Source organism: Triturus cristatus, chromosome 3_1, assembly GCF_964204655.1.
Source record: "Triturus cristatus chromosome 3_1, aTriCri1.1, whole genome shotgun sequence".
In the NCBI taxonomy this organism is placed as follows: Eukaryota; Metazoa; Chordata; class Amphibia; order Caudata; family Salamandridae; genus Triturus; species Triturus cristatus.
In genome coordinates, this window is record NC_140583.1 from 273,839,275 (window position 1) to 273,864,833 (window position 25,559).

General features: G+C 44.2%; 1 protein-coding gene across 7 annotated transcripts in view; it reads right to left on the reverse strand.

The window, feature by feature from the left end:
• Positions 1 to 974: 974 nt before the first annotated feature.
• Positions 975 to 25,559, reverse strand: part of HMG20A (high mobility group 20A) — a 209,910-nt gene continuing 185,325 nt past the window's right edge. For all 7 annotated transcript variants that reach the window (XM_085643871.1, XM_085643874.1, XM_085643872.1 and 4 more), the window contains 3 exons: positions 14,650 to 14,865; positions 13,532 to 13,679; positions 975 to 1,581 (listed from right to left, as the gene is read on the reverse strand). In XM_085643871.1, the coding sequence (XP_085499997.1) occupies positions 13,543 to 13,679; positions 14,650 to 14,865 (353 nt within the window). In that variant the 3' untranslated portion in view covers positions 975 to 1,581; positions 13,532 to 13,542. The remainder of the gene's footprint in view (positions 1,582 to 13,531; positions 13,680 to 14,649; positions 14,866 to 25,559) is intronic.

The window sequence follows — 25,559 nt, forward strand, 5'->3', positions numbered from 1 at the left end:
CCGGTCCACACCTGCAATCAGTTTGGCAGGGATCCGACTAATGGCCGAAGTCACATATGTATGTCCACAAAAATTAGATGATCTCGAGATCCGCCGACTGAGCTGCCCACAGGCAAACAGGGCCCCTCAGGGAAGAGCCACACACTTGATTCCCTAACAGAGCCACTCCTCCTGCCTCAAATCAGGAGTCTTTCGACAAGTAGATGCTCAGTCATAACTTGCAAAGAGGAAGATGGAATAATGAAGTGAAGAAAAATGCTAGAGGCACTAGAAAAAACTGGTTACACATTTTCACATGGGATATCAATTTTCTAAAAGTTTTCCTCAGGAGGGGCATGCCACTAGTAATGGTAAACATGCCTCAAAGCACAAATATATTGGAAAAGTTCACTACTGCTGCTTCAGGACGTCTGGCTATTTACCAAAATTGCTTGAAAATTGTGTTGCAAAATTCTGTGTCAGCATAGATTTGTTTTCCTTCAACATTTTCTCAGTGGACAAACTCTCCCACCACCCTGATCCAATTCGACAGAAATATTTAAACCTTCCCACTTTCAACTTAACTAGACAGCAACATAGGTGAATATCCTCGAGGCACAAAACAGCCTCACATAAGTCTGATTTATCACTTCAAAATGCGCAACAAATAATGGGAAATATTTCTATTTAAACCAACTCTGGAGATTACAGGCACATGAGTTTCCAACAGTGGTTCTGACCAAGGGAACAAAAATCCAAATTATGAAATAATTAGCAACTTTTTTTTTTAATAATAAAAGGATCACAGAAATCATTTGGAAATCAAAATATCATTACCAACACGTCTATGTCCCTGGATTTGCCACGGATTCTGCGGTAGAAGAGCAACACAATTATTTGAAACTTTAGAGCACCAAACTAATTTAGCTACTCAAAGTCGCCGCAGTAAAAATTAAGAATGGATTAAAACCTTCAAAAATTTAAAAACAAAGATATAGCAAGCAATTTAAACATTTTTATTACACGAAGAGCACAACCCAGCAACAATGATGTAAAAAGTCAAACAATACAAAAAGGCTGCAATTCAGCTTTAAGCAACGCTTCATGGGAGTACCACACCTACATACCTACCTCTACTCCACTACAGATTGACAGGACTGCTCTACTTACAAACACTAGTGGAAAAGTTATTTGGGTATCACTAGTCACTGAAGGTATATTTATAGTCTTCTGGGTTTAAAAAGTTAAAAATGTCCATCATGGTGTGGTTCTATACCCCCAATCAATCACACCTCACCCAGAAGATATGTGGCAGTATCCGAATCTAAAGGCAAAAACACAGCCCCATATGATTTATGGCGATGTTTAAGAAAGTTAATAGTGGGCTTTACAATGCAGGAAATTGGAAATCAAACATGTATGCAGATGAGGACCAGTATCACTCTCGCTGCACAGGACATCCGTTTTGCCGCACTATTGGGTAGCCAAGTTCATGTTCTGCTCCCTTTCCAGAAGCACATCCATTTCTGACACAGAAACAACATATGTCAATCTCGAGTGACCAAAAACGAAAACTTTCATCCGTCCAACTGGCCGCCTTAGCTGCAGACAAAAGGAGAAACAAGTAAGAGCAGGGTGTGATGAAACAAGATGTTGGTTTTATGAAAAAAAACTAAGATTTTGCATGTTATGAGAATAGGTTATAACATTAAAATAACGTTTCAATCCTTGAGCCCATGTAGATTTTTAAGTTAAAACAATTAACAGTACTTTATGTTTTATCATCTGTAGTCCCACACCTTATTTTCTTCTGTTATGGTTAATGGAATACTATCACTATATTTTGCCAATGGCAACTGTTTGCACAGAGAGGGCAGGGGATAGCACTAAAATGATAGAAGTAACCCACAACTTAATTCTGTTGGTGGAATTCCAGTGCGCCAATGGTAAGCACTTGTCAATGAAGACAAAAATTAAGCAAATTATTTTCTCAGAAGAGGAGGTAGCAAAAGGATGGACCATATACAAATGGAAAAGCCTTAAGACAATATGTAAAAAATAAAACAGGAATAGAAAATGTATAGGAACGCTCAAGCTTCTGTCCCATCAAAGGCTTTTCTCCAAAAGCTTTTTCCAATACTCAATCTCAAACTACAGGCAATTCCAAGTCAGTTTTGAATTAGCAAAGCAAAGTGAAATAACAAAAAATGGTATGCAAAATGTTCTCAGAGAGGGGTGCAATGTAACTCAGTAAACATCTCTGGGACATTAGAGCGTGAGGGGATGGGACCATCTTATCCTAATGAAAATGGTTTGGTTTTCAAAGGCAAAGTAGCCTGAAATGAAAATCACCAAATAGGCTTTGCTTAAGTAACGGCAACCAGGAAGGTAGTCTTTCTTAACAGAGCACACAGGCATTAACTGGTTCAAGCTACATATGAATAAGGCATCAGAGAATCAAATGGGTCCCCCATAAAAGCTGAATGCTTCTCAAGTAGAGAGAAAAACCAATACAATGGCTTTTATTGACAGTATTGGAGACATAGTAGTTAGTTACCTTTAGTAATGTTCTTTCTGGAGGACACTATCTGTAGATTGCTCATCATCTAAAATTCCCCCATGTGCCAGACTGGTTCTGGAAACTTTTTCTACAACAGCTCCCATGTACGGCACTATGGGACTCCATGTTAGTGTAATCCCACCTCCATAAGTGATGACACTGGGCTGTGCATAGGAGCCATCACTCTGAGCCGACTTCGGTTTTTAAAGACTAATTCCGTGACTGACCTCAGAAGCAGAGCAGCTGCTGAGCAGTGCGCAGATATCTAAACTGGGACCTTGTGACTCATCCGAAGTCCACTCCACAGACCAGGGAGGAGAGAGAAGTGTGATGTACCTACAGTAAAGAGTAGGCACCAGAAAGAGCATTACAGAAGGTAAGTAACTTGTACTTCTAATAGATACTTCTAATCACAGATTTCACAACTTTTGAGTAAATATCAAAGTAGAATCCCCTGTGAAGGCGATGGGACTGAGGAGCGAACTAGAAATCCCCTCAGGACCAAGGAGGCAAAACAGCCTTCCATGTAGACTTAAGCAAAGATACAGTATTACATTGTAAAGGTGTGCCCATGTAGCATCCTTGCAGATGTCCACCACCACAACAAAAGTCCTAGTAGTTGCTCTGGAAACTAAAATGAGCCCGAAGTCCCCAGGGAGGACCCTTCTTGGTCACGGCATATCACATCTTGATGCGGAGGGTGATCAATCTAAGAAGTTAAGAATTCTCTTGCGATCTAACTGTAAAGCCTCTTCCCCCATCTTAGAGGGAAAAGGCAGAAAAAAAAGACTTCAGAACCCCATACAGAACGGCAACACCACTTTCAGAAGAAAGGATGCCAGTAGCAACTTGACACGTTAGAGGTAGTTTAATGAGGCTGCCCTTGTGACTGCAATATGGAAAACATCTTAGGGTCAGCAACCTCAAAGAATTGTGCATGGGTTTAAAAGGGATGCATATCAAGGATAAAAGGACCACATTAAAGTACCAAAGTGGCATAAGAAAAGGGTCAGCAGGAAACCTACGTTAAGCCCTTCCAAAAAACTCATCACAACTGGTGACTTATAAGAAAAGACCTTATTAGGCAAACACAGGCTAAAAAGGGCTGATAAGTAACCTTTAACAGTACCCATGGCTAGAGGTTCTCATGAAGAGGCAGAGTGAGCAAAGGGAAGATGCTTTGACTCAACTGATCTGCGTACCAGACTCTCTGGGTCTAGTCTGGGGCTATCAGGATAAGCTCAGCCCAATTCCTCTTCACCTTCTTCCGAACTTGAGGCCACAGTGGCATAGGTGAACAAGTTACTTACCTTCGGTAACACTATTTCTGGTGGATACTTGATCTACGAGCAGATTCCTCATCTTATGAATACCCCAAAGTGCCAAACTGCATCTAGAGATTTTTCTCAGCATTGAACCGATGCATTGCGTGGCTCAGTGTCTGCTTTGCCCTGCCCCAGAAGTGACATCTGAGTCAACTATAAACACCACATCTGCGTGCGTGCGTCGGTTTCTTTCTTGACTCGGTCAGTGCTGTCAAACGTGGAGCTTATTAACTTTTCAGAAGTTGCAGTGTGTAGATCTCTAAATTGGTATCTTTAAGGATGGTGAGAAGGGTCCATTCCACAGAAAAGAAAGAGGTGAGGAAGGAGTAGTTTCTTTTCTGTAACTCCAGTTCTGTAGTAGGGGTATCTCTGTGATAGTCATAATCTAGTGAATAGTCCCGCCCATGTGCGCGGACCCCGGAGCAATAAAAATAATCTCTTAAGGTGTCAAATCATGCAGACCTGTATCCACCTTTAAGAGAGAATTTAATTTAAAGACAGATAATGCAGCCTATACCCACAGGCTACACTGTCCAGTACTTCAACTAGAATTCCACCAACATCCACAAACAGCACTGCCTGTCCAGCTTTTCTCCACACAGGAAAAAACCCTACCTCTACCAGCAAAAGCCTCTGGAATGATAGAGAGGAAGGCATGGACAGACAAGCCCCATAGGCTGCCATTATGTGGCTGAGAACAGGATACTGTGCCTTTAAGAAAACTTTCCAGATTTCCAGAACTTTCCCAGTATCCCAGAATGCACAGCAGGTCCCTTCTACCTTCAGTTCTTTTTGAAGGCGTAGCTCGCCAGACCTGTAGCATTCCTCACATGAAGAATTATCTCTCCACCGGGGAGGAGGGCGGGCGCTTATGACTATCACAGAGATACCCCTACTACAGAACTGGAGTTACAGAAAAGAAACTACTCCTTCTGTAGTAGGGGATCTCTGTGTATAGTCATAATCTAGTGAATAGAATGGCAAGCCCATCCCCATACAACAACGGCGGTGGAGAAGAAACAAGACAATACCACTACTGTGCGAACAGATTTCGCAGCGAAGCCTGCCCAACCTGAGCATCTGCCCTGGCATCCACGTCCAGACAGTAATGCGCAGCAAAGGTATGGACCGACTTCCAAGTGGCCGCCTTGCATATTTCTGCAATCGGAACATTACGCAGCAAAGCAGTCGTGGCTGCTTTGCCCCTGGTGGAATGAGCCTTAGGTTTACCCCCTAAGGTCTTATTAGCCTTTTGATAACACAATTGTATGCAGGACACAATCCACCGAGAAATGGACTGCTTAGAGGTCGCGAGACCGGTCCCGACTGATCCATAATTACCAAACAATTGGTCTGACCTACGAATATCCTTGGTCTTATCCAGAGAAAATTTCAACACCCTCCGAACATCCAGGGAATGGAGAGACCTTTCCGCTGGCGAAGAGGGATTCTGAAAGAACGTAGGCAGAGTCATGGTCTGGTTGACATGAAAATCAGAGATAAACTTAGGAAGAAATTTCAGGGTGAGTACGCATCACAACCTTAGCAGCATGAAATACAGTATAAGGTTCATGACAACATAATGCCTGAAGTTCACTCACCCTGCGGGCCGATATAACGGCCACTAGGAACGCCGCCTTCCAGGATAGGCGCTGCAATGAAGCCTTGTGAACGGGTTCAAAAGGCTCCTTCATCAGTCTGGACAGCACCACATTCAAGTCCCAGGAAGGCGAGGGAAGTCTGACAGGAGGAAACACTTTCTTCAAGCCTTCCAAAAAATCCTTGACCACAGGGATCTGAAAGAAGGAAGTCTGTGAAGGGCATTTCCTGTAAGCAGTCAAAGCAGCCAGATGAACCTTAATGGAATGGAAATTAAGGCCAGACTGCGCCAAATGCAAAAGGTACGGAAGGATGACATCTTCCTTACATGTCGTAGGATCAAAGTTCTTGGACTTACACCAGATACAGAACCTCTTCCACTGATAGGCCTAAGACGTCCTAGTGGAAGGCCGTTTAGACTCCTTCAGTATGTCCATACAATCTTCTGGCAGATTCAGATGGCCATATTGCACTATTTCAGGAGCCATGCCGCCAAACTCAAACACGAGAGGTTGGGGTGCACCATCCGCCCCCCGAACTTCGTGAGAAGGTCCGGCCTGCATGGCAACCGTATGCGAGGAAGGAGAGACCGGTGAAGTAGGTCCATGAACCACCACTGTCTGGGCCATTCCGGGGCGATCCGGATCATCCGCGCCCTGGACTGGAACAGCTTGATGAACACTGCCGGAATCAGGGGAATGGGTGGAAAAGCGTACAGAAAGCTGTTCGACCAATCGATCCATAGCGCATTCCCCAGCGTCCCCCGCTGGCAGTACCTGGATGCGAAGTCTCGGCATTTGCTGTTTTCGGCGGTGGCGAACAGATCTACGTCTGGAGTCCCCCACCTTGCGAAGACTTCTCCTAGTACTTCGTCCTTTATGACCCATTCGTGGTTTTCCTGAAGCAGCCTGCTCAGTGCTTCCGCCTGAGCATTCTGCACCCCTGGCAGATGCGTGGCCGTAATTGTCAGCCCTCGGGCCAGAAGCCAGTGCCAGATCGCCTGCGCCTCCTGCGACAGAGTACGCGATCTCGACCCCCCCTGCTTGTTGAGGTAATACATAGTGGTTGTATTGTCCGTCTGTATCAGCAGCGAGTTGGTCTGGAAAGACGGCAGGAAGGCCTTCAGTGCCAGGAAGACAGCTCTGAGTTCTAGGAAATTGATGTGGTACGTCGACTCCAACGGGGACCACGTTCCCTGAATCTGCAAGTCCCCGGAATGCGCTCCCCAGCCTTGGAGAGACGCATCCGTCACAACACTTTTCGTGGGAATGACCTTGTGGCAGGGAACCCCCTGAGGAGGTTTTCCGCCGAACACCACCACTTCAGAGACTGAAGAGCATGTAGCGACAGCCGTATCTTGTCGTCCCAAGAACCTGTCCTCTGATCCCACTGATCCTCCAAGCCCTCCAGCAGTGGCCTCATGTGCAGCCGTGTGTGAGGAAGATACATGATGCCATCGATCCCAGCAGCGAAGACACCTTCCTCACTGTTGTCGATGGAGCGGTCATAAGGGCCTGAGTCTTCCGAAGGAGTGACAATCGTCCCTCCTCCGAAGGAGACACGCTTACTGACAGCGTAGAGATGGAGGCCCCCACATACTGTATGCACTGGACCGGCGTCGGGACAGACTTGGACACGTCGACGTGAACCCCCAGCTTGTTCAAGAGAACGCACGTCTTCTGGAAGTGCGCTTGTGCTTCCGAGAAGGAGTTTGCCTTGATCAACCAATCGTCAGAGGCGAGACCGGCCCCACCGTTGGGGAGGGCATGATTATGAGAACTCGAGCCTTCCGAAGGATCGAAGAGTGCCTCCCCTCCGAAGGACACACAGTCGTTGAGCCAAGACAGACCTCGTGAGGTTGGTGCGGAGGCCCAAACGAAGTAAGAGAGAGAGAGTCCGAGTGAAATGCAGGCGCGCTACCTGAAAGTAGCTGCCTTGATCAACCAGTCGTCCAGAAACGGATAGACAGACACTGTTACTCTCATATGCGCAGCCACTACGTCCTTGCGTATGGAACATTCCGAGGTGTTGGCTTCAGGCCGAAAGGAGGCACAACGCAATGATAATGGTTGTTGCCCACTGTGAAAAGCAGGAACTCGCGATAATTTCCCCGCCAGGGGTACGTGAGAATCTGTGGCCTCCAGATCTAATGCGCATAGTACGTCTCCCTGATGAAGTCGAGGGGAAATCTAATGCAGGGACCTCCACCGGAATTTATTACTCTTTGACCCTACGAGTCGGCTTGTCGCACGCCGAACACGGGTCCAAACTCGGTCATGTCTCCCTTGCACACTAGAAGGAACAGCGAGTACCATCCCATTCCATTCCGTCCCCGAGGAGCCGATCCTATCTTCCTTTACTGGAAGAGGGCGGTGGCCTCCTTCTACAACTTGCGCATCTAGCGCGATTGAGTTGGAGGGGCTGGAGGAGAACTGGAAGAGTCGCACGACATTCAGCACCTGAATGATTCAATGGCGGCCCGAGATCGCAGAAACAAAATCTGGGAGGCATAACGCTGCTGGAGAGGGCAGGCGGCCTTAAGCCGTTCTCCATGCCCCTCCCAACCTACAGCCTTCAAAGCCTCTGCCTCCATGCGGGTCACCTCGCTATCCGCATGGGAGCACAAGAGTTGCGGCAGAGAACGGGAGATTAGAAACACCCTGCTGTGCCGCAGGCTTCAGAGATGTCAGACGAAGACAAGTATGTCGCCGTAGAACAAAACCATGGCGATGCCCAGGTTTCGCCTGAAGCAAAATATCTGCTGCAGAGCCGAAGAAGATATCCGCAACCATCATGCCCTCTAGACTATCCCTGTCTCTGGGCAGGAGATCCACCCTTTGGGGAAGGACCTCACACAGGGATTTATCACAACGGCCCAGCAAGAGGTTTCATCTGTAGAGTCTTACGCATCACTGATGTCAACTATACAGGCCACTCCGAAGCCAGAATCTACTGGCCGGTGACAGCATACGAAACTTCCTTTACTGGAAGTCAAGTACCACACACCAGTGAACAACCCGCTAAGGGGGAAATTCGTAAGAGCAGGAGAGCCCCTCTCCCTACTCACGTAAGATGCATCCCTGGCATGCCTGCCCCAAGACCTTCCATAACGGTGACGACGGGACCTTATGGAAGACAGCGGAGTCCATGGGACCGATGCCGGCTGAGGAGCCACAGGCCCCTCGGAGAATGGGAGATGAACCGGAGAGAATTCTGCGGCATCCCCGTGGTATCACCCGTGGGGGGCGGAGCAGGAGGCGACCTAGATGGTGAGCCGGTACGCAGACCCTCCCAACTAAGCGAAGGGACCAACGTCCCTCGCTTCTGAGCGGACCACGTGTCAGTAGCCCCCGACTCCGAAGGGTTCCTCGGCGTCCAACCCCAGCTCAGCGTCGAGAGTCGACGTTGCCGGGAAAACGAAGTCCCCGCCTATGATGATAGGCTCACTACGGAGCAAGGTCCAGAACGGGACCTCCCCATGACATCACCATCACTGCGACGTCACCACCACAGCGGTGTCGACCCTCACTTCACTGCGCCTCGACGCCGAGCATCACTGCGCCTCGACGTCAAGCATCGCCTCGACTTCAAGCATCGCCTCGACGTCAAGCATCGCCTCGATGGCTAGCATCACTGCGCCTCGACGTCAAGCATCGACGTCAAGCATCGCGTCGACGGCAAGCATCGCATCGACGTCAAGCGTCGCATCGACGTCAAGCGTCGCATCGACGTCAAGCGTCGCATCGACGTCAAGCATCGCCGTCGACGTCAAGCGTCGCCGTCAAGCGTCGCCGTCGTCAAGCGCCGACGTCAAGCATCGCCGCCGACGTCAAGCATCGCCGTCGACGTCAAGCATCGCCGTCGACGTCAAGCATCGCCGTCGACGTCAAGCATCGGCGTCGCCGTCGACGTCAAGCGTCGACGTCAAGCATCGCCGTCGACGTCAAGCATCGACGTCGCCGTCAAGCGTCGCATCGACGTCAAGCGTAGACGTCGACGTCATAGCATCGACGTCATGCATCGACGTCATGCATCGACGTCATGCATCGACGTCAAGCCATCGACGTCAAGCCCTCGCCGTCAAGCCCTCGACGTCAAGCCCTCGACGTCAAGCCCTCGACGTCAAGCCCTCGACGTCAAGCCCTCGACGTCAAGCCCTCGACGTCAAGCCCTCGACGTCAAGCCCTCGACGTCACTCCTTGACGTGGGCTTTTTCTTGGGGCGACGGAGAGCATTCGGTGTCATACCTGCTCTCAACGTCACCGTCCTCGATGCTGACCGGAATCGCGTAGTTTTACAGTCGCGTTCCTACTGGGGAAAGCCCCAGTGGCCACAGCATGGGACGTGGTAGAGGAGCTACCCTCTCCTTACCCAGAGGCTGAAGAAGATGCCTAGACAGGTGTCAAAGACATAAGACACAGGCAAGCACAGAAGACAAACTCTGTGAGCTTCAGCTGTGGCCTTTATTTCCTACCGCAGTCAAAGCCCTTGCCAGATTGTATAGAGACAAGAAAACTGCAGAAATTCTGCTAAAACACCACAGCAGAATGTAGAAAAAGGCCAAAGACGTCGAGTGAAACTTCAAAATCCAGAAAAAAAAATCACTAAAAATGAATAAAAGCTCAAAAAATGAAGAGCTAATGCTCCAGGGTCCTGCTAGCAGGAGCCGGAAAAAAGAACTGAAGGTAGAAGGGACCTGCTGTGCATTCTGGGATACTGGGAAAGTTCTGGAAATCTGGAAAGTTTTCTTAAAGGCACAGTATCCTGTTCTCAGCCACATAATGGCAGCCTATGGGGCTTGTCTGGCCATGCCTTCCTCTCTATCATTCCAGAGGCTTTTGCTGGTAGAGGCAGGGTTTTTTCCTGTGTGGAGAAAAGCTGGACAGGCAGTGCTGTTTGTGGATGTTGGTGGAATTCTAGTTGAAGTACTGGACAGTGTAGCCTGTGGGTATAGGCTGCATTATCTGTCTTTAAATTAAATTCTCTCTTAAAGGTGGATGCAGGTCTGCATGATTTGACACCTTAAGAGATTATTTTTATTGCTCCGGGGTCCGCGCACATGGGCGGGACTATTCACTAGATTATGACTATACACAGAGATCCCCTACTACAGAAGTTGTATTTAGAGTATTCCGAAGGTAAGTAACTTGTTCTTTTAATGGATACTTCTAACTCTTGATTCCTCCTAGATAAATTAGTACCAAAAAAGTACCTCCCAAGAGATGAAATGGCTCAGACGAGGAAATCATGCAGGACCAAATGAGAAAAGTGTCTTTTCCACTGTCCTAGCTTTTGAGGCAGTAGTGCTTCATGAACATATGGAATGAAGCCCACGTCACAGCCTCACAGATGTCCAGAGGAGGCACTCCATGTGCCAAAGCAGTGGTAGCAGCCGTGGCTCTGGTTGAAAGAGCCCTCAGGCTCACTCAGGGCTGTTTCTTTGTGTAGAGGACTATCCACATTATTATGGTCATTTTCTGCACTGCCTTACCCTTCGTCGCCCCAACAAACCCCATGAAAAGCTGATCATCCACAGGATAAAATTTAGTATGATCAATGGAAAAGCTCAAAGCTCTTCGACGGTCCAAGTGGTTGAGTCTCTCCTCCTCTTAAGAGGGATGAGGAGGAACAAAGAATGGCAGAAGAGTGATGGACTATCCACTATGAAAAAGGGTCATAACATTTGGCAAAAAATCCAATTTTAGTTCGCAACACTAGTGTGACTGGAAATGACGTAGATTGTTTTGAGAATCGTTAGGTGCAAAGGACAACTGTGCATCGGCTCAAATGGCGACCATGTCAGGAAAGTGGGGAACCAAAGTCAGCCACTAATTGACTCATCTTAGAATTCTCATGCTCATTTCACCATAAACCAGAATGTTGCTACTTCATCATTCTAATAAAACGGCCATGTAACAACAAACAAGTCACCTCAAAACACTGTAGAATTATGGAGGCGAGTAATGCATCTGTGGTCACGCTGTAGGGAGAAAGCCCTTCGTATCCAAAGATTTAACTCCAGCTTGTCTTTAATAACAGAGTCTCACCAAGACTTGGCTAGAATTAGCCTACTAGCCCACTCTATCAAATTTTGAAGAGTATGTTCTAACCAAGACTTCAGACCACTGAAGTCAGAAAGGATTGGCCAGCACCATGTTAGGAGATTGGCCCTACTTTGGCAAGAAATGCAGTCTTCTGATAAACCCAGTGTTGTGTCAGATGGCTTGAAATGTTACAAATCTCTAGGCTGGTATGAGAATGTCTACTAAGGAGAGTCTGACTAAAAAAACATCACTACATCTGTGGTAGTCTCTCTTGAATTTCTGAGACTCTCTACTGCAGAGGAAAGTCTCATCCCACTTTAGGGACTGAAGAGTCTTCTAATAATGTATAAAACGAATGCTATTGTATGAAACAGGAGAGATTTGATGATCCTCACACAAATGAACACATGAACAATAGCCAACAAGTCTAGAGCCAAGCTGAGCGAGTCAACATTCTGACGCAGAACTCAAATCAATAAATGGCCCACAAAAGGGTACGAATGGATTCTTGCTGTGTTGGTCGTATGTTGATTATAATATACTAAGCTATTTTTATAAACCTGTGTGGAGTCATTTTGTGGTTATTCATTGTGCTACTGTGTGGGTGTGTTGTGCAAATGCTTTACACATTGCTTCTTTTGATATACCTGCCTGCTCTGTGCCAAACTACCAGAGGGTGAGCACAGGTTATCTCAGTTGTGTATCTAGCTTAGCCTGACTAGAGTGGCGGGTTCTGCCTGTCCTGGGTGTACACCTTAGCCAACTAGAAACCCCATTTCTAACAATTAGTATATGCAGTTTCTTTACTTCCAGATCTTTGTGTGGCTCAGATACAAGTTGCTTTGGTGCAAAAGTACTAAGCTAGTGTGTAGTTTTTTTCTAGTTCTCCAATTTTTGCAACCATTATGCTGGTTACTTACAAGCATGTATAAGGAAATTAATAATAAAAAGTGAAATTAATACAGGGGTACAATTTGTGGTAAAGTTTCTCCAATAAAGCTGCCCGTAGACAAGCTACCACTTACAATGCCTTCACTTGTAGATTTACTATGTTTGCTTTTTCTGGAAACTAAATCAATTGAAGCTAAATCATTTGAATATGTCCAAACTTGAACCATTTAGAAACCCTGCACGTTTGGACATACTTAAGCATAGCTGAACGCCCATGCAATACAACATTCCGAGTGTGAGCTGCCCCAAGGGCCAGAAGGATCCTTCTATGTGCAACAGCCACACAGGTGAGAAAAGCCTCACATGTTATGGGTTGGAATAAAACAGTTAAATTGAATATCAATGGGAAAGTTCTAAACCTTAAAAGTGAAGGTGTATGCGATTCTCTTTTAACTGAAATTGTTTACCAATGTTTCACTCTTCTACTGAAGTATTCTATTCAGTAGTGAAATCTTGTTGGTCTTAACCAATTCTTAACTATAGGAACAACAAAAGACATGCCAATGGGCGAAGCATATTCAGCACACTGTTGTGCAGTTCATTTGAAGGAAATAGAGCACAAAAGAGCTGGTCCTTGCACCTTAAAAACGGTTCTAAGCCACAAACACAGCTCCTTCAGGCTGACTAGTAGAATTTGTACCTTTACATTGTTAAGTATTAGTCTTGTGGTTGCCCTTAGTAAACACCATCTATTTATTTGACTCTCTTCTTAGAGTTGACTAGCCAATAGGAATGTGTTTCTTTCTATGTTTTGTGTGTCTAGCAGCCTTTAACCCAGATACTCCTAATTGTGCTTTTAATTTTAAGAAAATTGTTATTTCTGAACTTAGCCTGCTGCCTTATTACATAAGGAAATTAAAATAAATGAGAAACATTGCAAACAATCCACTTGTCTTCAATATCTTTACATACAGTATATTTGAGGCTATGATTAAAAATGTGTGAAACTTACATATGTGAGCAACAAAGAACAAGAAGACAAACTGAATCAGCTCTACTTTAACTCCTGGGAATCAGAACATCACCATCAGCACAGCCTGGTAAGTACACCATTCATCAGTCCAGATGCTTACCCTATGCCATATTAGCGATCAAGAAGATTCACCACCTCACGGACAGTAGCAATAAGATTCTCATGCTCATGGGGATTGGCTAAAACAATACTGTGCAGTTTTTTCATATACACATCAATGGAATCCACCGTTGGGGTTTCACCGCTGCCTGGATAGTTGAAAGAAAGGAAACAATTATTGTTGAGGGATGTGGAAGAAGTGTGAAACCTTTGCCTCCTAATTCATTAAATCAAAAGCTCTTTAATTGCTTAATCAACTGCTATCCTTAAATTGTCTGGTCCGATCAAAATCACTGTAATCCTCCCTACTGCAAACCATATGTGCCAATCCACCACTCATTGAGCTATACACAAAAGTCCTGTCCCATAAGGCAAAAGTAAAAATAAATCATAACAAAACTATGAGGTGCTGAGCTCTTGGGTCTCCTGAGGCTGAACTGGCGTCCAGGTAGGTATGTACGTGTATGTGTTAGAGGATGGGGGGAATATTGCCCGGACACCTCTAAATGTATCAATAAGGGGTATCTCCTTTAACAGCACTGTATTGCTTTAAAGAGAGAGTGGCTTTTCTGCTTGTGTGGCTCTCATCATATTACGATTATCTATATTGCTCTCTAATGGAATCTGATCATGTTAGAGGAACTTCTCAGGGTCTCCCTAGAGAATGGCAAGGATAATGAACAGATGATTCTCATCGTGTAATGACATGCATTAATTCTGTTTGTTGTAAGTCACATCAGAGCAGATGCACCTAGGATCATGGAGTGTAGCCATAAGTGTGTGCTGCATGTCAGATTATAGTGTGCATGGTGTTAGTTGCTATAGGCAAGGTTGAAGATTAGAGTTTAGCCAGAGCTAAAGAACTTCTTTGTTGTAGTCTGTGTGCGGTAAGCTAGGATAAGCAAGGTGGAGGATTTGTTGTTTAGGAAGGTCCAGAGTAATGGACCAAGGGTACCTTGACTTATGGAGCCACAACAGTGTGTATAAAATCCAGACCTTACCAAGTGAAGGCACCATGAGATGCTATGACAGATTAACCGGATGTCTTTAAACTGCTAAAATTCTATTCGCTAACATGTATCCATGGTCTTCTCCCTGGGTTAGAGTTTAATATCTTACCAGGTAAGGGTACATTTGCAAAGCTGCTCGCCAGGGCCTGCCGTAGGGTCTCCAGGTGCTGCTGTAGGAGCGAATTGCGACTGCGCTCCTGAATCACATCTACTTCTAGCTTCTCAACTGCTGTCCGCATGCTTTCCACGTGTTTTTGGAGAGCGGCATTTCTCTCTTCATAGTCCATGTTGGTTTTACGTAACTGTCGCAACTCCGCCTCACGTGCTACAAATTAAATATATATCATTAACTAAAGACTGAAACAGAACACATACGACAGAAAGTATGTGAAGAAAATTATAATTCACAAGCTAAACCAGAGCTGCACAACCTTCCAAAGAAGAATCAAGATTGAGGGATTGGTCTGAGGAGGATGAGGCTGCAAGAGTATTGTGGTAGTAATTCACACACTGGACACCTATTGGAACAGGTACTATATTTCTTCTTTGTTAACGGAATACTTGATAGGGTCATGCCCCAGATTTGTAAAAGCTATTCTTGTGTCTATGTCTTGTGCACTACAGAGAGGATACTCACTGAGCTGCATTTTGTCACCTTTGTTGCACCCCACCATGCCCATGCAAGAGACTTCCAATAGTAATCCTAAGTAGCATTGAGTATCCAACATGAAGATGGCCATGGTGGTGGAATGTTTGGGTTTCAATCTTGTGTCATATGCAGATGATACGCAATTAATGCTTCCTTTTCTGCAAATTGATGACTCTTTGGAAGACAGATTTCAAGGCTCTCTTTTAATGTGGCTGCCTGGACGAAATTGAGATGTCTGAAGCTAAAAGCTGATAAATCAGAGATGCTGTTTTTGGCAACTACTCCCCACTTGATTTATTGAAATGGTGGGCAACTGATCTTGGGAAACATTCGGTCCCTCTTAGATTTGACCAGAACCTTCCATTTACACCGCAAATTTGAGCAATTGCTGCAGGCTGTTTCTCTATATGGAAATCTTTTTTTTAAAACTTTAAAAGTTCTTTCAGTGCATACCGGGTAAATAGTTGCATTGGGCCTAGTGACCTCAACATTAGATGATGCCAATCCTCTATGTCAAGGGGCCCCTGTTTATCTAATAAATACATTGCAACTGGTTCAAAATGTGGCTATCCACTTAACTCCTAATTGCCCTAGGAAGCAGTTCAATATATTTGGGTCTGACTAAACCTCATTGGTTACCGGTTAGTGAAATCATCAAATTCAACACCTTGTTAATTATCTTTAGAGCTGTCCATAAACAGGGTCCTCTCTATCGCAGCAATAGATTTTGTGGATATTCTTTGTCTAGAGCACTTGGTTCCTCCAATCAGGGACTGTTTCGAGGGCCTACAATCTACAAAACTAGCAGATTCTTCAGAACTGAGATTGACCATCTCCGAAGTGTTGTTTAAACAAGAGGCCGAGGTCCTTTCTTTTTAATGAAGTGTAAGATTAGATTGTTGTCTGCAAGTTAGGGCTGGGACGAATACTTTGAAGCAGCTGTTTTCCCTTTACAAATGGCCAATCATTCATTCTATGTGCTTCACATCATAGATTTTTCTTTTTAATTTGCAGGTAGAAGGAAGAAACATTTAGGTACTCTCTGTAGCCTGTTCATAATTATGCCTTATGCTCCATTTTATTTTTAGTTTTGTGAAACTTATTTTTTTTGTTTGTTTCTTTTTTTGTATGTATGTTTGTCATTTTTATATGTACAATAACTACTCATTCCTATATATAAACTTGTCCGGATGATGATCCTATCATGTATAAAAGATTGAACCGCTGTAGACATTATAAACAAACACTTCTATGCATTAATTCATTATAAAACCGAGGGGCTGAATTCTAACTGATTCGTTTGTGATACAAAGCTCATATTTTGATAACTTTTTTTTGCATGAGCACTTCTTCATGTCAAGTTTGATTAACCAACCGCTGCAACTTTGTCTTCATATATTTATTCATATTGTTTGAATATTTAAAAGAAAAAAAAACATCGTTCTGACTGTTCTATATTTTATTGCTATTATAGCTGAATTATTGTTTCCATAGGGACTCCTGTTGTCATTAATGTAATATATACCTCAGGTCCCTATGAAACGCCTCAGTAGGTATAAACCATTGACATCCTCAGGACTTATGTCATATGAAGAAATCTCCACCACGATTTAATTGTGACTAGGAATACGCACACAGGATACCATTTACTCTGGAACACCACACTAACATCAGCACTGGAGATTAAATAGCCTTTCGAAACTCTAGCAAATCCCCAAGGCATTATTCCAGCATATCTATTAGAAAGCTTATTTCTGTTCAGCATGCAGATTTGATGAGAACCAATCTATAAGTTCTCATAAACTCTATACTGCAGTCCACTATGAGGTGGTCATGAGGGCTCACCCTAGTTTAATTCCCAAGTTGGTGTCGTACCTCCATTTTTATCAAGTCCATCTTTCTACCAAGTTGTTTCTGAAATCCCTCCTCTCAAGAAAAAGGATTTTTGCACAAGCTAGATCTTGGGAGAGTACTCAAATTCTACTTAGTGAAAACAAAAGACATTCTTAAGACCAGAAACATGTTTGTTAGTTATAGGGCTATATAATCAGGTTTGGCCACTTCAAAACAATGAATGAATTAATTGCTGCTTGTAGTCTATATTGTTATAAAAAAGCAAATAAAACCTTGTCAGGCAGACCAAAAACTCAATCAACATGACAAATGAAGCAATTACTTGACTGAAGTGTAGTTGAAGAAGAGTTATAAGGTGGAGGCGAGAAGTGGGGCCAGGTAATGGTGCTATTAATCAAAGTAAGTATTAAGAATGGGGAGAGCTTTTTCTTTTAGATACAGGAGTGTTATGCAATGTGGCTGCAGGGAGGCATTAGTTGTCAAGTGGAGTTGGGTGTGGTAAGAGGGCAAATGGTATATGATCAAAAAGGAGTCAGGCAAAAATGGTGCCTAAAGTTCTACAGCAGGAGCACAACGAATATATGTAATGTAGTGGAATGAGAAGAGGTGGGAGAATAGTACTCTGGGTGCTCTTTCTGTTTATGATGAGTTTACCAAGGAGCATGAGAAGGAAGGTGGAAGGTCAAGGATCACAAATGGTACAGAGGCCAACTATGATACAATCCAAAGAACAAACATAGAAAGTGATTGTGAAGTATTTATTAATAAGGAGGATATGCTGAACAGCTTTTACACCTCATGCACGGTGTGTGAGTGAAGGTAGTGTGATTGCTGTTCAAAGCAATTGATACTATAGTGTTGGCCTGTAACTTTCAGGATGTTGATACTTGTGTGCTCAGCGCCACCTACAACACCAACACAGCTCTAAGTGCCACCTCAGAAACCCTTGAAGGCAGCAGAATTATCAGTGAGTCAAAAAGGTGTGACCCTGTTTTGATGCCGAGCTTTTGACACAGCATCCCACCAGGTACCACAGAATTGTCTGTGTGGAGAAACTCCTCGGATCTGACTCCGATGGTCGTCACACCAGATAAAGATTATGACCATACAGAGAAGATCATTAAGCGATGGATGACCTTTCCTTCCCTTGTAGAACACAAAAGCTGGCCATTTCCCAGACTTGCAAAAAGCAAGTGGTTTGGATAAGTCTCTTGAAGGGGATCTCACATACTGTCTTGGCCTCCTTCTAAGAAAGTCTTTAATCTCTTTGGTGGAATGAAAAGCAACAGAAACATTGTAGTTAACACTGCCTACGGCTGATGCTAAATCTAAATTTTTGTCAGAAATATTGCAAGCTTTCTATTCAATTTCAGGGTATTTACAATCTTTTAACAAGGCACTTTTGGAGCGTGTACTGACTGCCTGGGAGAAATCCTTATTATTTAACGACACAGATCCGCTTCCCTGCGACCAAACATTTTTGTTCACACATCCCTCAATGGAGAATCTAGTGATTTAAGCCTCCTCTTCTAAATTGAACTCAAATACCTGTCCTACACTCCCTTCAGACTGAGAATCTATCAGGCTGGACTCTAGAGCTGAAAAATATGTGCCTCTAGTAGCCTCGCCCTCTAGTCAGCTAACACAGGCTGCTATGCCTATGCATCCTTAGATGGGGCACTGATGGTTTTGGACGAACCTATCCATAAATGCGTTGGTGCTGAACGCGGTCCGTTGAACCATAAAGCCCTTCCAACTGCATCGTAGGGTTCTGCTGGACAACACCACAACTGTCCATTATGTGAATAGAAAGGATAGCGTGGGGCCATTAACCCTGTGAGGTGAGTTGTCTGTGGCGGTAGTCTCAGCACCGGGCCATTTTCTTGCAAGGGGCACTCCCTGCATGCACACAGTGCCCCTGCATGCACACACAACAAAGCAGATGCAGAGTCACTCCTCATTGGAGGACCACAAGCAGGAACTTCATCCTAAAGTGATGTTTTTCAGACTGGGTTGTCTATGCGCAGATCTCTTTGTCATTGCCCAGAACCTGAAGTGTTGGTTTTGTACCATATAATTACCTTTGAAGGGTTCCCTGGATAATGCCTCCGTGGTTACTGCTTATTGGGATCTGCTTTACAGCCTCCTGCTAATACCACTTATGTCCAGATTCCCACAGAAGAAGCAGGGGGCTTGAGCACAACTGCTCCTGCACACCTTGGAATAGGTGATTAATGTTTGGTATGCCGGTCTGTTTGCTTTCTCTTTCTCCCCCGTTTAGGGTTCACCTGTTCTTGCAGCAGTGTAATTAGTTCACTCATTTCAATCCCCAAATACTGCAGCTGTTTGTGTGGAGATTGGGTGGTGTCAACTAGAGTCCTTCTGATTGCCATCTAAAGTTAAGGACATCATCTTAGCTGGACACATAACAAATTACATTTATGCAGGTGCTGGAAAAGGTTTCTTCAGTGGTACGAGTCCGAACACCTGAGTCTATTTCAATCACACGTTTCCAATGTTTTATTCTTTGTGTTTTCTCTCGTGAAAAGCTGGACCTAACCCGTGGTTATTGTAAAGGATTATTTGCCACCTAATCCACCTTCATGTGTCTCCCTAAGCAATCTTTTTTTTGTCTTTCAAACCTATAATTGTTCCTTTAATTCTTCCTCAGAGGGATCTGAATCCTGTGTAATAACATGCTGCTGCACAGTTGCCTTGTTTGACTCCTCACTTGGAAAAATGACTTCAGCCCATAGGATCAGTGAACTCTAGGTCTTCTCAGTCTATCAACAGTCGTAGTATTTTATTCAGATAAACAGGTTATTTTTTGCTCATCTTTCTTAAAGAAAGCATTATCTGTCTTTCAAATAGATCACTCTTTCGTCTTTCTTCCTTCCTCCTCCTCATCCCACATAAGACGAGAGGCTACATAAACTGTACCCAGGTGCAGCGTCTTATGAAAGAGGGACAATTTCCCAGACTGCAAAGAAATCTTCTTACAAATGTTTGGCTAGACATTACTGCCTTCCACCTGAAGGATGCAATGACAGTTTCTTTACAAACCTGTATTTAATGATTTCTTCGGCAAAACAATATCATTCAATCTAGCCTCCTAGAAGGTATTACTTTGGAACCTCATTAATGAAGTTAGGTATCTGTGGGAGGAAGTATCCACCAGAAGAAAAGTTAGTTACCATCAGTAATTATATTTCTCGTGGATACTATATCTTCCTGCAAGATTGTCACTGCATCCTTTCTCCCCTTTAAGTTGGTGCTGTTATTAATAAGATCCCAAGGTATGCAATTGCATCATATGCTTCACTGGTATTTTAGTTGATGCTCTCTCAGTTCCTCTTCTCATGCTTAAATGGGCATGGAAAAAGTACCTGGAAATTATGCCAGCACGCGGTTTGGCACCATATGCACTTAGGTGTCATCATAAGATTGGCTAGTGGTGGAACAGCAAAGGCCACATGTGCCAGGAGCTGCTGCAGTGGAAGATTGTAAGGATCTAGAGTGGAACCTAGAAGATTTTATTAGGGCAAGGTATCTGCATCCACCAAACGTTTTCCTACGCAAGATAAGTAGCATTTTCTTCTGGGCCAATAGCTTTTGAAGTGCCTCAATTTCTATGCTGCCTTTACTCACAACTGAAGTGCAGAAATTCTTCCAGGTTAAACTAGCGAAACTGCCAGAAACGGCATTTTCATTATGGTTGTATATATTAGAAACCAACCTATTTCTCCGGTGTCCATCACATCAAGTTAAAAACAGACTAACCCTGTTGCGTAAGGGGACAATTCACTTTCAGTGCCTAGCATAAGTGAGTTTGGCAGCTTTGTTACAGGGGTCATTTAAGATTTTACTTTATTTTCCCTGTATTGTAAGCTTTTTTTCAAGAGGACCAAAGGAGTGCTTCTAAAAAACTGTTCTTCTTGAAGAAGCAAGGTTTTGGCATTTGGTGTTCTCTGAGCTATCGTGTACCCTTACAATATGGAAATGGAGCCACATTTCCTTACCTACTCTGTTTATTTACAAATTGTGTTTTAGAAGAAAGTGTCAGTACTCCATCACAGTCCTTCAAACACTGGGACTGTCCAGGCAGATCCGGGACATCTGGTCACCCTAGTCTGATGCCATACAACAATATTGGAAGTTCACTCAGATAGAGGACTCTGATAATAACAACCCTGTAATCACAGCCATGTTACTTTGCTTATAGAATACTTATAGAATCCTGATCCATCCATAGGAGGACCTACTTCCTTGTTAACCACTTTGACTCTGCCACTCTCTCTTCGCCCTTGCTTCTTCGAAGTGGTGCTAAGGCTGAGCCCCTAAGGAGTGCGGAATCGGGATGTGTCAGGCAGAGGTGCTGAAAATGTCAAGCATACAGGAGTGGGTCCACCATCCTTGGGAAGTAAGCCACAAGGTAACGGGTCATTCTCAAGGCATTCATCATGGCTTGCAGAAGGAATCAGTATGCACAGGACTGGAGACTGAGTCTCAAATTCCAGTTTCATCTTTTTTAACATCAGAATTGGCTTAGACAGTGAGAAAGAGCCAGACATTGGAACGCTAAATCATCTTAAGAGCAGGATCATTTCCCTGTGGAAGGAGAGGCTTTCTTCTTCCTAAGGTGTTTTATTGTGGGAATATCTTTTGAGAGATCGTTCCCTAAGGTGGGGATTTACCTGAAGGAGAAGAGCAATGCTAAGGCATATCCCTGTGGGCCTTGGCCAAAAATAGCTTTGCCTCCTGTCCTCAGATCACCTTCGAGTGCAGAAACAAACAAGAATCATAGGAAGAGAGGTACTTTTCTTACCCTAGACATAAGACAGCTTCAATAGGGTTTGAACCTTAACATTTAAGGAGACATTTTACTTGAGCGCTGTCAAAAGCTAAGGAGTTTCATTCGTTAAGCATTGAGAAGAGCTCCAAAACAGAGTCAATGAGGCACTGAAAAACAGAAACTTATAGCAGAGAGCTGGTTAGTGCCTTATGTACTTCAATGATTGATTGATTGATTGATTGGAGTACTTACAGAGCGCAACTATCACCCTACGGGCATCTTGGCGCTTGCATTGGGAACCCGTCCTGGTTTTTCCCTGTAAGATAACCTGTACTGGGCATTAACCCGTGCTGGGCATCCCCAAGGTGAAAGCCAGGCATCCCGCCGCGGGGGGCCGTTGTGGAGATTAAGCAGGCTTGTTGCCCAGAGCTGCATAGTGTGAACTCGTGCTTAGAGTGGGCACCGAAACGAGAATTATCGAGTCCGTGGACAATTGGGTTCTGGACCCTGCCGCGTCGGGAATCGAACCCAGGTCCCGGGCCTGATCTCTGCTTCAGGGTATGCCTCCTCTAACCAGTGAGCTACACTTCTCCACGTTGTCACATTTTGGCTGGGCAAATTAGCAGCGGAGACTGCACAGCACCATCGGACAAAACTGGAAGCTAAATGTAGGTCCAGTGTGGTGCATGAAGAATATTAATAAAATAAGGCAGCTGCAGGAAGAAGAATCCGTCTGATGTGCCGACTTGTTGGTTTTCACCTGTTGCTTGAAAACTTTTCATTTATTGCAGTGGAAAAAAATCATTTAAAAGTATGCGCGGGAGAGAAATACTTTTTAAGTGACCTTTCATTTATTCCACTTTTAAACTGTCTATAGTTTAAAATGTTCTGCATAATATAGATTATAGAATATATAATCATCAAAGCCATACACTTTATGAATCCTATAAATGTCAGGCAGAACCAAACTCCAAAAGTGCATATATTTACTTGGAATGGGCTGAAAACACACGGGGCCATCTTTCAAGCATTCTACTCAACACTTCGCCTCTCTGAAACATTTCTATTCAAACATCATCTGATCTCGGACCCACCAGCTTTTAAATTGGCATGCCACTTCCCTTACACATTCCTTATCTGTCTAGTTTCCTTCCAGGCCCCTTCCTCTGCTTTTTCTTTCATGCTTACACACCACACCATCTTTGCAAAAACGTTACTCTTCATAAACAACTAGCTTTGATGACCCTACAACTCCTTGACTGATATACTATCCTCACATCACTATTATTTCCCAATTCTGGTTCATTACTTTTATTCTCCCTCCGACACTCTGCCTCTTGTCTGCCTGTTAACTGACACACTGTATGCAAATTCTTGTTCCCTCTCAAATCATTTATGCTGCTTACCACCACTGTGCTCTGTGGTCTCTTATGTTCTCCCACAATTTTACCTATCTTCAGCATCTTCTCTTTACCCGCACCCTACCGCAACCCATTTCCACACAGGTCAGAAGCAGTTCTCTTACCTTCAACTGTTATTTTGAGACACTTTTTGACATAGGTTTGTGCAAAGTACATGTTAATTGGAGTAGACTTTGTTCCCTACAGCTGTTACAATGTAAAGTACAAGGACGGCAATCTGAAAGAGTGACACTCCAGAAACAAAATCTAACATTTCTACCAGTGGGGAAATACAGTACTTGGATGGGTTTTAAATAAAGGCACTCAACTGAGGGCATCTACTACAAAGTCAACACAATCAACTTTTATTGAAGTCCGTTGATAATCCCAAGGTGGCAGTTTGGTCGAAGGCCCGCTGATGTAAAACTTTTAGAATTGTGGAGATACCTGTACCTTTTCTATTGCACGTACATGATGCAGAGTTCGAGCCAGAGAACTCTTAGTAGGTCGTTTGAAAAAATGCCACCTGACAGCAGTAATGGGGGACATCATAAATTATAAACAGTAAACCAGTTCTACCACTTCACCTCTTTTCATCCCCATCATAAACCTGACTAGATTAGGATGCTATTGGGAAGAACGAAATATTGACAAACTAGATGAAATGGAATATGGTTTTCAAGACCATTGCCTCTCTCTTTATCCCTGTCCTTTACTGGATTTCTGCTTCTCTTGAAAGAACCAAGGTCCACGAAGCAACAATTGTGAGTTTTCTGGGTGCTGAAATTGTTGTAGGCACTAGCATTAACTCGCATGCCACCAACATCACACAAGGATTAGCACCAGCTTGATGCAGGGCAGACCGACAGGAGTCAAACCTGGATAATGGGTGGCAGTGTTCAATCACAATTTAGTGGTCCTCATGAGAAGAAAAATAACTCGTACATTAAGGAATTTCCCACTGTGATGATTGTGTTTTAACTACACAGCAATTCCTCTTTTATAATTAAAAAATTAAGGTTTCATTATCATCAATCCAAAGGATTGTTATTTATTGAGATTGCAATGGATTAGGCTCACTGAAGGCAACTCCTTTCTCTGTCACAGTGCGTTTTTTAAGCAATACTTGAGGACCTCTTAAAGATGCATTGTGTTTGAAATGTTAGTAAGATAGTCCTCCAATCTAAATACTAATTGTCAGGAACGCACTGCACTGCCTTACTTGCATTATAACAAAAAATGTAAGCAATTCCGTGGTAGAACCATATTCATTGCTGTGAACTTCTGGAAAAGAATGAAAGTAAAACATGGTGTACCTTGTGCCCGCTGTGTCATTTAATTCTGATACTATCACACTGGTCATGAATTAAAATGTTCAACAATAAAGTTGGTGTACTACCAGCCACAAACAATTAAGCTAAACAACCTTGTCTAATCTAATGGACTACTAGTAAAGCGCATGGCTACCCGGAGGCTCCCCAGAGCTACTCCTACCAGCAGACTCTTGAACCGACCCCCCGCACGCTGAGGGAACATCTAATTGACAAATAATCAGGTCTTCAGGGATTTTCTAAAAACGGATTCAGGCTATTTGACGCCTTTCGAGAGGCAAACAATTCAATAGCTTAGGAGCCAAATACTTCCAATGCCAATCTGGATCTCTGAATCTTTTAAGTCGCTAAGAGGAGAGAAGTCTCAGATCTCAGGGACTTTCTGGGGTTATATGGCTCAATGAGGGCACATAGTATTTAGTGTCCTTTGTTATGGAAGGTCCTATGAGTGATGAAGCGCCTTAAACTGCACCCGCTACTCAAAGGGGAGCCAATGAAGGTCGACCAAAGCCCTTACTGCTGACAGGTGCCTTGTAATTTCAAGGAGGAGGTGGGCAGCCGCATTTTGAATGATCTGCAACCTTCATTTACCATAGTGTGATGAGCCTAGATATAAAGAGTTCCTACAGTCCAGCCGGCAGATGATCAAGGCCTGTACAATGAGTCTTCGTGAGAGGCAGGGCAGCAGGTCTAGCACTTTCCTCAGCAGTGTTAATATTCCACTTCATTTTTCTGCTAGTTTGTTGGCCTGGGACTCCATGGTAAGCAGTCACACAGCCAGACATTCAAGATTTTTATTAGATTTTCAGCGCTAGGTGTATTCCCAAGGCACTCCGGCCAAGGGAGGAATGCCCTAATAACCCTATTGTTGCCTAGGAGCATAAGTTCAGTCTTGTCACTATTTAACTTGAGGTAGCACCTGGCCATCCAGTTGCCCACATCCTTTAAGTAGGGGACAAGTTGGTTACAGTTGGAACCGTGGTCCCTGGAGAC